General features: G+C 56.5%; 2 protein-coding genes across 2 annotated transcripts in view; both read left to right on the plus strand.

Annotated features, from left to right (window-relative positions):
• The window catches only part of LOC133347630 (macrophage mannose receptor 1-like), a 48796-nt gene that overhangs the window by 20696 nt on the left and 15424 nt on the right, over positions 1 to 12676 (plus strand). The window contains exons 25-33 of the mRNA XM_061560071.1: positions 193 to 337; positions 1358 to 1412; positions 1962 to 2028; positions 2165 to 2298; positions 3210 to 3253; positions 3913 to 4086; positions 4579 to 4733; positions 5019 to 5132; positions 5554 to 5669. Coding sequence (XP_061416055.1) covers positions 193 to 337; positions 1358 to 1412; positions 1962 to 2028; positions 2165 to 2298; positions 3210 to 3253; positions 3913 to 4086; positions 4579 to 4733; positions 5019 to 5132; positions 5554 to 5669 — 1004 coding nt within the window. The remainder of the gene's footprint in view (positions 1 to 192; positions 338 to 1357; positions 1413 to 1961; positions 2029 to 2164; positions 2299 to 3209; positions 3254 to 3912; positions 4087 to 4578; positions 4734 to 5018; positions 5133 to 5553; positions 5670 to 12676) is intronic.
• On the plus strand, positions 5676 to 12675 carry LOC133347631 (uncharacterized). The gene is made up of 2 exons (XM_061560072.1): positions 5676 to 7720; positions 11556 to 12675. The coding sequence occupies exons 1-2, from the start codon at positions 6608 to 6610 to the stop codon at positions 11559 to 11561; spliced, it is 1119 nt and encodes a 372-aa protein (XP_061416056.1). The 5' UTR covers positions 5676 to 6607; the 3' UTR covers positions 11562 to 12675.

Genomic DNA, 12676 nt, shown 5'->3' on the forward strand with positions numbered 1-12676 from the left:
ATGTGAAAACGTGTACGTGAGGACTCGAACATCTCATCCTCTCGCAGTGCCAAAGTGGCTCAGGGGTTGGTGGGTAATGTGGACTAGACTTGGATCGTCGCCCCTTCCCCATTTTTCAATCTCACTGTGCGTCCCCCGTGTGTCTGTTTGTCCCCGTGTGTCTGTTTGTCCCCGTGTGTCCACGTGTCTCAGGTGTTTGCGGGTAACGACGACCGGACGACAGTGGTCACCCACCTGCTTGGCATTACCCCAATCGTGCGCTACGTGCGCATCGTGCCCCAGAGCTACGCGACCACGCCCGCCCTGCGCATAGAGATCCACGGCTGCGCACCCAGCTGTACGCATACACACACACACACGTGACACACGTACAAAGGCAAAGATCCCCCGTATAGCCTGAACATACTGTTGGGGAAAGTGCTGTTAGCGAGCTCCTATGAAGGCAGGCACAGCACACGAGGGGTGGGTGGTCGGTTGCCTTTGTCTCCCCAGTGGCAATGTTTACACATCGCGCGAGGTACTCATTTGAGGAGACTGAGTCTAGCTAGGGGATCGATTCAGATAATCGTCACCAGTGTTGGCCGTGAGCGGGAATTTAACTCGGGTCATCGGGCTTGTAGCGCAGCGTGCTAATCATTGCGCTACCGCGCCCCACACACGTACAAAAAACAAAGATAAAGATCCCCTGTAGCCTTAATATACTTTTGGGGAAAGTGCTGTTAGTGAGCACCTATCAAGGCCGGTATGGCACGCGAGTGGGTGGGTGGCCAGCACCACGCCAGCCACTTTTGTCTACTCGGTGGTGATGTTTGCACACACCGTACCACGTGCTCATGCTAGGCTGAGTCGACATGGGGGAGTCCCAGGACCGTTTCAGTAATTCGCCACCAATATTGGTCGTGAGTGGGAATCGAACTCGGGTCCGCCGGGTTAGTCGCACAGCGCGCTAACCACCACATTACACTAGGGCCGCACAAGCAGACGTGTCTGTTTGTGCACGCTAGTGTTCGCGAGTGATTACACACGAGCATTTGCATAGACACGTACGTGTGCTCTGGCGCATAAAGGTGTCTGTTCCTGCACAAGGCACGCATGCACCCACGGACGTGCACGAGATTGCTTGTGACAATTACTGGTGGTTATAGTGGTGATAATTGTCGTTGTGGTTGGAGGTGAGGTTACTTAGAATTTAATATGGTGGTGGTTTTGATGATGGTGCTAATGATGATTGTGTTAGTGATGATGATGGTGGTGATGGTGGTAGTGATGATGGTGGTGGTAATGATGATGGTGATGGTGGTAGTGATGATGGTGGTGGTAATGGGTCATAATGGGTGATGATGGTGATGTGTTGTAGATGCTGCTCAGTGCGGCAGTCAAAATCTACTCGGCGATCACGAGCAAAAGATAACGTAAGGATGATTACTCTCACATACGCACGCACGTACAAAGAAAACCAATGACAAAGATCCCCATATAGCCTTTAATAGACTATTGGGGCACGGCACACGAGGGGGTGGGTTGCCAGCGCCACGCATAGCCACCTTTGTCTCGGCACCAGCTCCTCATTTAAGGTTAAGTCGACCCTTGGCAGGCCCTGGACTGGTTCATATACTCGCCACTGTCATTCATAGCGCAGTGCACAAACCACTACACGACTGCTCCCCACTGCACACTCACTCGAGCATACACACACACATGCAGATTCACACCTATTTCCACTCAGAATGTAACAGCCGCCTGGCTGCTGCTGCCTTCCAGCTCATCTCTGGTTCCTTAGTGACTGTGAGATGCAATTTACATGAACGATGATGCTATATAAAACGAAATATTGATTTTTGTTTTTCACGATCGAACTTGTATTTTGGTCGAGAAAGGCGTAGGGCTCGTGCTGGTAGGGGTTTGAGGATTGTGCCAGTGTGTGAGTGTTTACGCGCCTGTACCTGTGTGTGGCCGTGCAGTGTGCACTGCCCGCCTGGATGTACCCTGGCTCGGAACATCGTGTACGGAACGTCCGTCTACCGCGGGGTGAGACAACGCACGCAAACACTGCTGTCCCCTTGCCACCACACGAAGCAAGACATACGCAGACACACGCGCGTTGTGGCTCGCGCGTGCTCAGTCGGGGCCATGATTACTCCGTGTGTGCGACTCCGTGGACCAGGACTCGCCCGTGTGTGTGGCGGGCGTGCACGCCGGCGTGGTGTCAAGTGACCACGGTGGGGAGGTCACGGTGCTGAGGCGGCCAGGCCAGAGCCTCTACCCGGGCTCCACGCGCAACGGCGTCACCTCCCAAACGTGACGCGCGCATCCAGCACACACGCGCTCGTCAAAGACAAACATCTTTAGAACTGAATGTTGGGGCAAGTGCTGTTCGCAAGCACCTGGAGCGGTGGGGCCGCTGCAACCATGCCCAGCCGCCTTTGTCGCCCGAGTGTTGATATTTACACACTGCAGTCAGTGTCCATTTAAGGCTGAGTCGACCTCAGGGAGGCCCAGGACCAGTTCAGATATTCATCACAAATGTTGGCTGCGAGTGGGAATCAAACTCGGGGTTGTTGGGTTATACGTACGTACGTGGAACTTCTTTTGCATCGTACATAGCCAACCGTGCTAATCAGAGGTGCAGGTTAATAGTGCAGTATGCTAACCGCTACATACACACAAAGGCGAAGATCCCCCGTGTAGCATTAACAGACTGTTGGGGCAAGTGCTGTTAGCGAGCATCAATGAAGGCCAGCAAGGCACACAATGGGGTGGACCAGATGACGGTGGTCACCCCATCGTGTGCTACGTGCGCATCGTATGCCAGAGCTACACGAGCATGCCCTGCGTGCTCATAGAGATCCATGGCTGCACGCCCAGCTGTACAAATATCCTCCGTATAGCCTAAACAGACTGTTCGGGCGAGTGCTGTTAGTGAACACCTATGAAGGCCGATACGGCACATGAAGGGATGGGTGGCCAGCATCACGCCTGGCCGCTTTTGTCTCCCAAGTGGCGATTTTTACGCACTGCACCAGGTACTTATTTGAGGCTGAGTCGACCTAGGGGATGCCCAGAACCCTGAGTGGGAATCGAACCCGGGTCGCCAGGTTTGTAGCGCAATGCGCTAGCCGTGACACTCCCACTCCCCACACACACACACACCTGCACAGCCACACATTCCAGCTGCCATGTGGCCCTGACTGTTGGTGTTGGCGCCGCAGGTACGAAGGCACTTGGACAGATTCCTTCGCCTTTGCTGATGGAGGTGATGTAATGATGATGATGAGGATCTATCTCTTGAGTTTTATTATGATCATAATTCCAGATTCACCATGAGTGGGACAGGGGAGAGTAAATGATCTGCCAATCCTCAACGGTGTCAACAGTGACGATGCTACAGATCACCAAAATCTCCCCGATGACCTTGATTGTGATCATGATCTTGACAATGGTGTCATCAATGATTAAGGTGATGATGATTCCATGGGTCATAATTGAGTCCACGTTGTTGGTGATTACGGCTGTGATCGCCGAGTTGATAAAAGTATGATGTTGATACCACCGTGAATAATTCGGTGACGATGATGACGTCTGTGCGGTTGATGTCGACATTGGTAGTAACGATTACTGTGAAGTCAACGATCATCTTGAGGAAGACGGCGATGTTAACGATGTCCGGAATGATATCAATGACTGTAAAACAAAAATCGCAGCAAACCCGAGATTGTCAGAATTTATCGAATAGCATTTTGGATGAAAAATGACTTTCCTGATGATGATGATGACAAAGGAGATAATGATGAAGGTTATGATGATAATGAGGATGACAACATTGATATTGATAATGATGACATTGATGACATTGATTTTGACATTGATGATATTGATAATGTTGATAATGACGGTGATGGTGTGTGCCAACAGAGCTACGGTGCGAGAGTGCCCAATGGCACGAGTTTGGAAACTCGTGCTACCACGCTGTAACCGAGGCCCTGTCCTGGGCGTCCGCTCGCCGCTCCTGCTTGACCATGGGCGCTGAACTCATCTCCCTGGGTTCCCTCACCGAACAAGCCTGGCTTGAGTCCTTCCTCTACATGGGTGAGACTCTCTCTCTCTCTATCTGTGAGCCCATCTCTGTGTGTGATCGACCTCTTCCCTGTCTTCTCATGTCTCTCTGTGTCATCGCGTCTCCCCATGTCTCCATGATGCTGTAGTGTTGGGCTCACTGTGGGATTGGAATGAGCTCGTTGCTGTCTTCCTGCCTCTCCTTGTCTCCCCGTGTCCCCGTAGCATCGGGCCCGCTGTGGATTGGAATGAGCTCGTTGCTGTCTTCCTGCCTCTCCTTGTCTCCCCGTGTCCCCGTAGCATCGGGCCCGCTGTGGATTGGAATGAGCTCGTTGCTGTCTTCCTGCCTCTCCTTGTCTCCCCGTGTCCCCGTAGCATCGGGTCCGCTGTGGATTGGAATGAGCTCGTTGCTGTCTTCCTGCCTCTCCTTGTCTCCCCGTGTCCCCGTAGCATCGGGCCCGCTGTGGATTGGAATGAGCTCGTTGCTGTCTTCCTGCCTCTCCTTGTCTCCCCGTGTCCCCGTAGCATCGGGCCCGCTGTGGATTGGGCTCAACGATCTAGCTGTCGACCGCTACTTCCTGTGGTCGGACGGGAGCGACGTGCGCTACACGAACTGGGCCCGGGGCCAGCCAGACGGAGGCGCCGTCCTGAGGCAGCAGTGTGTGGAGATGAGAGCCTCGGTACGCGTGAACACACACACGCGCGTGTATGTGCACGCATGTGCACCTGTGTGTGTCGTCTTGTGTGTGAGTGTGTGTGTATAGCACTAGTATAGTGGGCAGCCTCAAATGATTACCTGGTGAGGTGTATGTGAATACGTGTGTGTACACACATATTCACATACACCTTCATAGGTGCTCGCTAACGGCACTTCCCCCTACAGTCTGTTAAGGCTATACGGGGGATCTTTGTCTTTTGTCTTTGTGTGTACACGTGTGTGTGTGTACATCTGTGTGTGCGTGCAGGATGGGCGCTGGAATGACCAGATGTGCTCGGTGCCGAACTTTGCTGTGTGCGAGAAACCCAAGAATCATTACCCAGCCCCCTCCGTGCCCCCCATCGTGGACGGCTGTCCACAGGTACACAGGCACCATCAGCACTATCATCACCAGCACCATCAACACCAGCACCATCAGCACCATCATCACCAGCACCATCAGCGCCATCATCACCAGCACCATCATCACCAGCGCCATCATCACCAGCACCATCATCACCAGGACCATCATCACCAGCACCATCATCACCAGCACCATCAGCACCATCATCATCAGCAACATCATCACCAGCACCATCATCACCAGCACCATCAGCACCATCGGCACCATCATCACCAGCGCCACTAGCACCACTGGCACCAGCACCATGAGCACCACCAGCACCATCACCAGCCACACCATCAACACCATCGCCATGTGACCTCGTGTGTGCCCGTGTCTCAAGCAGAGGCTTGGCTAAGGAAATTCATGTTGTCTGCTGTGTACCCGCGTGTGTCTCCAGGGCTGGCTGGGCTACGCGGACTCGTGCTATCTGCTCGACGAGGTTGAGTACGCGCGTGGGTTCGCGAAACTCTTCTGCCACGACCACGGCGCCACCATCGTGCACGTACACGACATGTACGCACGCGAGCGCGTACACGCACGCGCAGATAAACACGTGCGCGCGCACGGGCACATGTGTATTCACCATCGTAGGCGATTGCGTGCTAATGCATGTGTGGTGGTCAAGGTTGACACCAAGGTTGACACAGGTCACACAGGTCACACAAGCTAGGGGAGAGGTACGTACCGGTCTGGATCGGCCCGGATTGACAGGGACGAGAGGTGGTTGGAACGGCTCTGAGGGGAGGGGGCTGGCGAGAGCCAGGGCCCGAGACACCCCCGCCCCTCAGAGAGAGGGGATATATAAGACGGCTCCCGGAGAGCGGAGGGGTCGATCGGAGGAGAAGCTGAAGGAGGAGAGCCGGAGATCCTGGACCCCCAAGCCTCAAGGATGCCGCCCCGCTGGAACTGAGTGGGCTGAGTAGCTGTAGGCTAGGGAAGAGAGTAGCTGAGTAGCTGTAGGCTAGGGAAGAGAGTAACAGAGTAGCTGGAGGCTAGGGAAGGAGAGAAATGAGAATAGAGCCGGAGGCTGTACCTCCCTAGGTTGTGTGTGTGGGACTGTTTCCCCAGTGAGTCCTGAGGACTAGTGTTATCGGAATAAAAGCGTGTGGCCTCTACGAAGTGTCGGTCTCATTCAAGAATACTACAATTGGTGTTAGAAGCGGCCAAAGAACCTCGCCGACATGGAGACAAGACAGAAAACGCTCACCAGGGGCCAGGAGAAGGATGTCGAGGGAGACGCTGAGCCGGAGGCGGGAGCGCCATTTCCGGGGGACGGGTCTGCGGGGGCGGGCTCGGGTTCTCCGGGGCCCTCCAGGAGTCCGCCGACGTCGGGATGGGCGATCTAGTCAGCCCATGCCCGGCTGGCCGATCTCCTCCATGCCGCTGCCTCCATCCTCGACGAGCTCACGCTGGGGGGAGCGGGAGCGCCGGGTGGAGTACCAGGCCGGAGGATGGGACGGGTTCCCGCCGAGAAACGCGCCATTCCCGCGCAAAACTTTGACGTCACCTCCGGAGGGGGAGACGTCACTTCCGCCGGGGATGCGGCCGCCGGGGATGACGTCACTTCCGCCGGGGGGGTCACCGCTTCCGGGGGACATGACGTCAACCGCCCAGGAGGTCAGGGGGCAGAGGTGGCCCGCGTCACATCCGCCATCTGCGGCCTTACATCGGGAGAAGCAGAGTTTTCGGGTAGGTGCCCGCCGATTCCGTCTGATATTCTGCCGCCGGAAAATGCTTCATATACTGCACTTGGGACGCTGCTGTCTTCGAGGGGGGACTACATCCCGGCGCTACAACAGCGCTTGCCTTCGCTTCAGGTTTTCACGGCAAAGGGGGGGGACTGGGCTGCTTTTTCACGCCGTTTCGTGGCAAATGCCGAGACGGCTGGGTGGTCTGCTGACATCGCTCTCCGAGCCCTGCCTTCCGCCTTGGACGACGTGGCCTTGGCCACGTTCCTCCTTATTCCACGGAGGCAACGCTCCACTTTGCAGGAGGCCCTCGATCGGATGGCCTTAGTGTATGGACCTCCATCCGAAACTAGACATCGTTTCGCCAGTCGGAGGAGGGAGGCGGACGAGACACCTCTTGCCTATCAGAGTGCACTGATGGCGTTGGCTCAAGCAGCCTACCCTCGAATGGACGATGTGGGCCTGGACTCCATCGTGCTGGAGAAGTTGCTGCTGCTGGCTCGGGAACTGAGGATTGCCATCCACGTCAAAGATGAAGCTAACCTTTCCTCGTTGGGGGCGGCACATTACCTGCACACAGAGTTGCTCCTCCAGCGGGATGGGCAGGTGGCTGCGTGCGCCGCTGCAAGAGTGGACGAGGTCCGGGATGCCCAGGCCTTCGCGTCACAGCGGGCCGCCAGTTGGAAGGGGGCCGACCGGCCTCGCCAAGGGGAAAACCGGGGGAGACACGGATCCCCGCGGGCGTGGGCTGGCGTCACGTGCTATAACTGTGGCCAGCTGGGTCACCTGGCATCGGGTTGCCCAGCACCCCGGCGCCGGGCTTCGGGTCATCCACCATCGTCCGCCCGTCCGCCGGCCGCTCCACAAGACCCCCAGGCATGTCGCGACACCTCACGCACACGGTCCCTGCCCGCATCTCATACACCGCGAATCGGCGCGCCAGTAAATCGCGTTGCGTTGAGGGGTAGGGAGCGGAATGGGGCTGATGTTCGGGGGCCACTTCGCGCGGTTCAGTGGTCCGAGTTGGCCCACAGGGTCGTGGCCGCGGCGACGGGCTCGTCGGCTATTCTCGGGGATATTGAGGGAATTCAATTTCGATTGTTGGTCGATACGGGGGCTTCGGCTACTATAATCTCCGACCTCATATACAACGTGTTACCAAAGAGATGTCAGGCACTCACCCCGTTCTCCGTCCCTTGCTTTGCGGCAAATGGGGGTTCCCTGGGGATCATTGGCCAAATAACTGCACAAATTTGTATTGGCGACATTAAATTATCTGGTCCCATTTTGGTTTCCGATGCCTTGGCCGTTCCCTGTCTGTTGGGTACGGATTTCTTGGGGAGGATGCCCATCAAAATTTTTATTGAAAAAGGCTGCATCGAGCTTCCTTCGGGCCGCCGGATGGCGTTTCTGCCCTCACCAAACCGGCTGCGCACAGCTTGCACGACTGTTCCGGCTATGGCGTCTGAAACCGTGCGGATTCCGCCGGGTGCGCAGATGCTGATACCGCTTCAGTTACGCAAACCACTGGAGGCAGACGCTACGTCGGGGGTTTTGTTGTCTCCTTCAAATACGACCGAGCGAGGGTTGGACCTGGTGGGTGCACAAACGCTTGTGCCTAGAGATGGACAGCCCTTCATTCAGGTGCTGAATGCGGGGTTGCGGACGAAGGTCGTGCACCGAGGGGCTGTCATTGCACATGCGTCGCTGCCGCTGCACACTGACTCTGTTGCAGCTCATGTCGGTGAGGCGCCGGCGTCCGGGACGCAGGTGGGTGTCGATGAGGCATGGATGGATTCTCTCTGTTCAGGGGCTGAAAATCTTTCTGAGTCACAAAGATTCAAGCTGCGCATGTTGCTTCGTGATTTTCCCGATGTTTTTAGCAAACACAAATTCGATGTTGGGTGCACTAATCTATTGAAACACCACATTGATACGGGGGATTCCGCTCCCATTCGCCAAAATCCGTTCCGATTAAGTCCGGCAGAGAAGGAACATGTCCGGTTGGCAGTGAATGACATGCTTGCCGCAGACATTGTGGCTCCCTCCAACAGCCCATGGGGTGCGCCCATTGTGCTTGTAAAAAAACATGATGGCAGTTTGAGGTTTTGTGTGGATTTTCGGAAGCTTAACAAGGTTTCGCTGGCGGACGCGTATCCACTCCCTCGCATGGACGAGTCGCTCGATGCCTTGGCGGGGGCACGGTATTTTTCAACCTTGGACCTTTTGTCGGGGTTTTGGCAACTGCCCTTGGATGACGCTTCCAAACCTAAGACCGCGTTCCGTACGCCACAGGGCCTTTATCAGTTCAACCGGTTGCCCATGGGATTGCACTCAGCTCCAGCGACGTTCCAGAGATTGATGGAACTGGTCCTCGCTGGCCTGCAGTGGGACTCTTGTCTTATATATCTGGACGACGTGATTATTTTCAGCCGTACGTTTGAGGAACATCTGGACAGACTGCGGGCTGTATTTCTCAGAGTGCGATCGGCTAACCTTAAATTTAAGCCTCAGAAATGTTTCCTGTTGCGTGAATCGGTGCGGTACCTCGGCCACGTTGTCAGTTCTACGGGTATAGCCACCGATCCTGCTAAAACTGACTGTGTAAGGTCGTGGCCCACGTCCACGTCTGTGGGGGAAGTCCGCAGCTTTATAGGCTTTGCGTCCTATTACCGCCGGTTTGTTGAGGGGTTTGCGACGATCGCCAAACCCCTTCATGCTCTGACGGCTAAGGGGGCTAAATTCCATTGGGGGGAAGAGGAAGACAGGGCGTTCAGGACGCTTCGCGATGCCCTTGTCCGAGCTCCTCCCTTGTGCTATCCCGATTTCACGTTGCCCTTCATCCTGGAAACCGATGCCAGCAATACCGGCATCGGCGCGGTGCTTTCGCAGGTTGTCAACGGGGTCGAACGGGTCGTTGCCTACGGCAGTAGAGTCCTGTCTCCGGCAGAGCAACGTTATTGCGTCACCCGCCGTGAACTGCTCGCTATTGTCGTGTTTGTTCAACAATATCGACCGTACCTGTACGGTAGGCATTTTACGGTTCGTTCCGATCACGCCGCGCTACAGTATGCGTTGAAAATAGACCAGCCGTCCGGCCAGCTGTCACGTTGGCTTGAGGTCCTACAGGACTACACGTTCACGGTGGTGTACCGGAAGGGGACACAACATTTGAACGCAGATGGCTTGTCACGCCTTCCTCCGGGTGATGGGTGCGCGTGTTTTATGGGCTCGGGGAGATGCAAATCGGCCACGAGTACCGCTCCGGCTTCTCCCTTGGCAGCGGCAGCAGGGGTGGTCGATAGGGAACCTGTCGCCGAGGGGGACTCGCAGGTGTTGGTCGCTCGCGACTCACTCCTCGATCTGCCTCTGGACGAATGGGGACGGTTCCAGATGGAAGACAATTCCCTCCTCAGGTTACGCCGTCGTGCGGAGAGAGGGGGAGATTGTCAGGAAAGGGTAGGTACTGTCAGGTTGCGGGAGGGTCTCCTCATGTCATGGGACACCAGCTCGGGGCGTTACAGAATCGTCGTCCCCACCGCTCTGCGGGGCAGGGCCGTGTGGGCGGCGCACGAACGCGTCCTGCATTTAGGTATTCACAAAACGCTCGCTACACTGCAATTGGATTTTTTTTGGCCGGGAATGGCGCGCGATGTCGCCGACCTTTTGAATAGTTGCACACAGTGTGCGCGGCGGAAACACCCGGCTAGGGCGGCTTGCCCACCCCTTCAGTCCATTCAGGTGTCCCGGGTTAATGAGTTGGTGGCTCTTGACATTCTGGGTCCCTTCCCTGTCACCGCTCGGGGAAATAAGTACCTGCTGGTTGGGGTTGAATATTTCACCCGTTGGCCTATGGCCTGGCCCCTCCCCAACCAGTCGGCAGCAGCCATTGCGGAGGCGTTTCTCCAGGGCTACGTCCTGGATAAGGGTGCCCCGGAACGGCTGCTAACCGACCAGGGAAAGAACTTTTCGTCCAATCTTCTGCGGGAGGTTTGTGACCTTTTGTGCACACAGAAGGTCCGGACTTCCCCCTACCACCCGCAGACCGATGGTATGGTCGAACGTCTACACCAGACCATTACCTCTATGTTGTGTCATCAGGTAGACGACACACAGTTGGATTGGGACCTGAAGATTCCCGGAGTTCTGGCCGCATATAGGTTAGCGCCTCACGCGGCCACGGGCTATTCGCCCTTCTACTTAATGTACGGCAGGGAAGTCGACCCCCCCGTGGAGGTGCAATTGCGGGTCCAGTCTGCGGCTTCTCGCTCGAAACTGTCCGAACACGCTCAGTTCAATATTCGGAAGTTGGTCGAGGCGAGGGTGGCCGCGCAGGAAAATTCCAGGGCAAGGCAACGGGCCAATGAGCGTCTGTATGATCGCCGGGTTACGGTGTATAAATGGGCGGTAGGGGATAAGGCGTGGCTGCACTGCCCGCAGGTGCCGCTGTCGACGTCATCGAAATTGCTGCGGCCCTGGCGGGGGCCGGTCGACATTGTTCGGGTCGTTCGGGACCAGTGTGTTAGGGTCGCGTGCGGACGGCGTTCTTGGTACGTGCACCCCTCGCGCCTGAAGCCCTATGTCGCACCACGCACTCACACACCTTCATCTCGCAGGGGCCGGCCGCGTGACGTGTCCGGCAGGTTGGGGGAGGGGCCTCGTGACCCCCTTGTTGTTCCAAAACCCCCTGCCACTCTTTCGGATGCTGCAGGTGTGAGTCCACCTAGGGTGGTCTCGCCAGAGGAGCGGGAAGCGAGCCGGCCGCCTGTCCAGCAGGAAGACGGCTCGCGGGCTGTGTCCCCGGGGCCTCGAAATGTGCCGGACGCCCGTCATCTGGCCCCTCCTGACCCTCCGCAAGGAACGCTGGCTTCTGGCGATGGACCCGCCACACGGACTCGTTCGAAGGGTCTCAGGTTCTCCTGAGACCTGTCGCAGACACACTGCCTCCTCACGGGGCCTGGGTGTTCGAGTCACCTTGTTCGTTGGTGTGGTGTGTCCGGGGTGTTCTTGTGTACAGGGGGGTTGGGGTAAATTATCGGGGATAGTTGTGTTGTTGTTGTTCTGTTGTTGTTATTGTTGTGTTGAGGCTCACGCATTGTCATTGTCGTGTTCAGAATTCCTGGTTCGCGAGTTAGGGTTGGGATGTGGATAGTGATGCAGCCGGGACGGCTGCGTGCTGTATAGGGGGGGGGGTGATGTGGTGGTCAAGGTTGACACCAAGGTTGACACAGGTCACACAGGTCACACAAGCTAGGGGAGAGGTACGTACTGGTCTGGATCGGCCCGGATTGACAGGGACGAGAGGTGGTTGGAACGGCTCTGAGGGGAGGGGGCTGGCGAGAGCCAGGGCCCGAGACACCCCCGCCCCTCAGAGAGAGGGGATATATAAGACGGCTCCCGGAGAGCGGAGGGGTCGATCGGAGGAGAAGCTGAAGGAGGAGAGCCGGAGATCCTGGACCCCCAAGCCTCAAGGATGCCGCCCCGCTGGAACTGAGTGGGCTGAGTAGCTGTAGGCTAGGGAAGAGAGTAGCTGAGTAGCTGTAGGCTAGGGAAGAGAGTAACAGAGTAGCTGGAGGCTAGGGAAGGAGAGAAATGAGAATAGAGCCGGAGGCTGTACCTCCCTAGGTTGTGTGTGTGGGACTGTTTCCCCAGTGAGTCCTGAGGACTAGTGTTATCGGAATAAAAGCGTGTGGCCTCTACGAAGTGTCGGTCTCATTCAGGGAATACTACACATGCGCATCTGTACCTATCCGTACACGTGTGTGCGTACACGAGTGTTTGTGTACACGTGCGTACACGTGTATACACGTGCGTGTTGCGCGCGTGCACCTG

The sequence above is a fragment of the Lethenteron reissneri genome, chromosome 26 (assembly GCF_015708825.2).
Source record: "Lethenteron reissneri isolate LAM-NWPU_2019-01 chromosome 26, ASM1570882v1, whole genome shotgun sequence".
Lineage (NCBI taxonomy): Eukaryota > Metazoa > Chordata > Hyperoartia > Petromyzontiformes > Petromyzontidae > Lethenteron > Lethenteron reissneri.

What these genes read in the sequence shown, in the direction of transcription:
- LOC133347631 (XM_061560072.1), top strand. Translation starts at nt 6,608, where the DNA reads ATGGGACGGGTTCCCGCCGAGAAACGCGCCATTCCCGCGCAAAACTTT.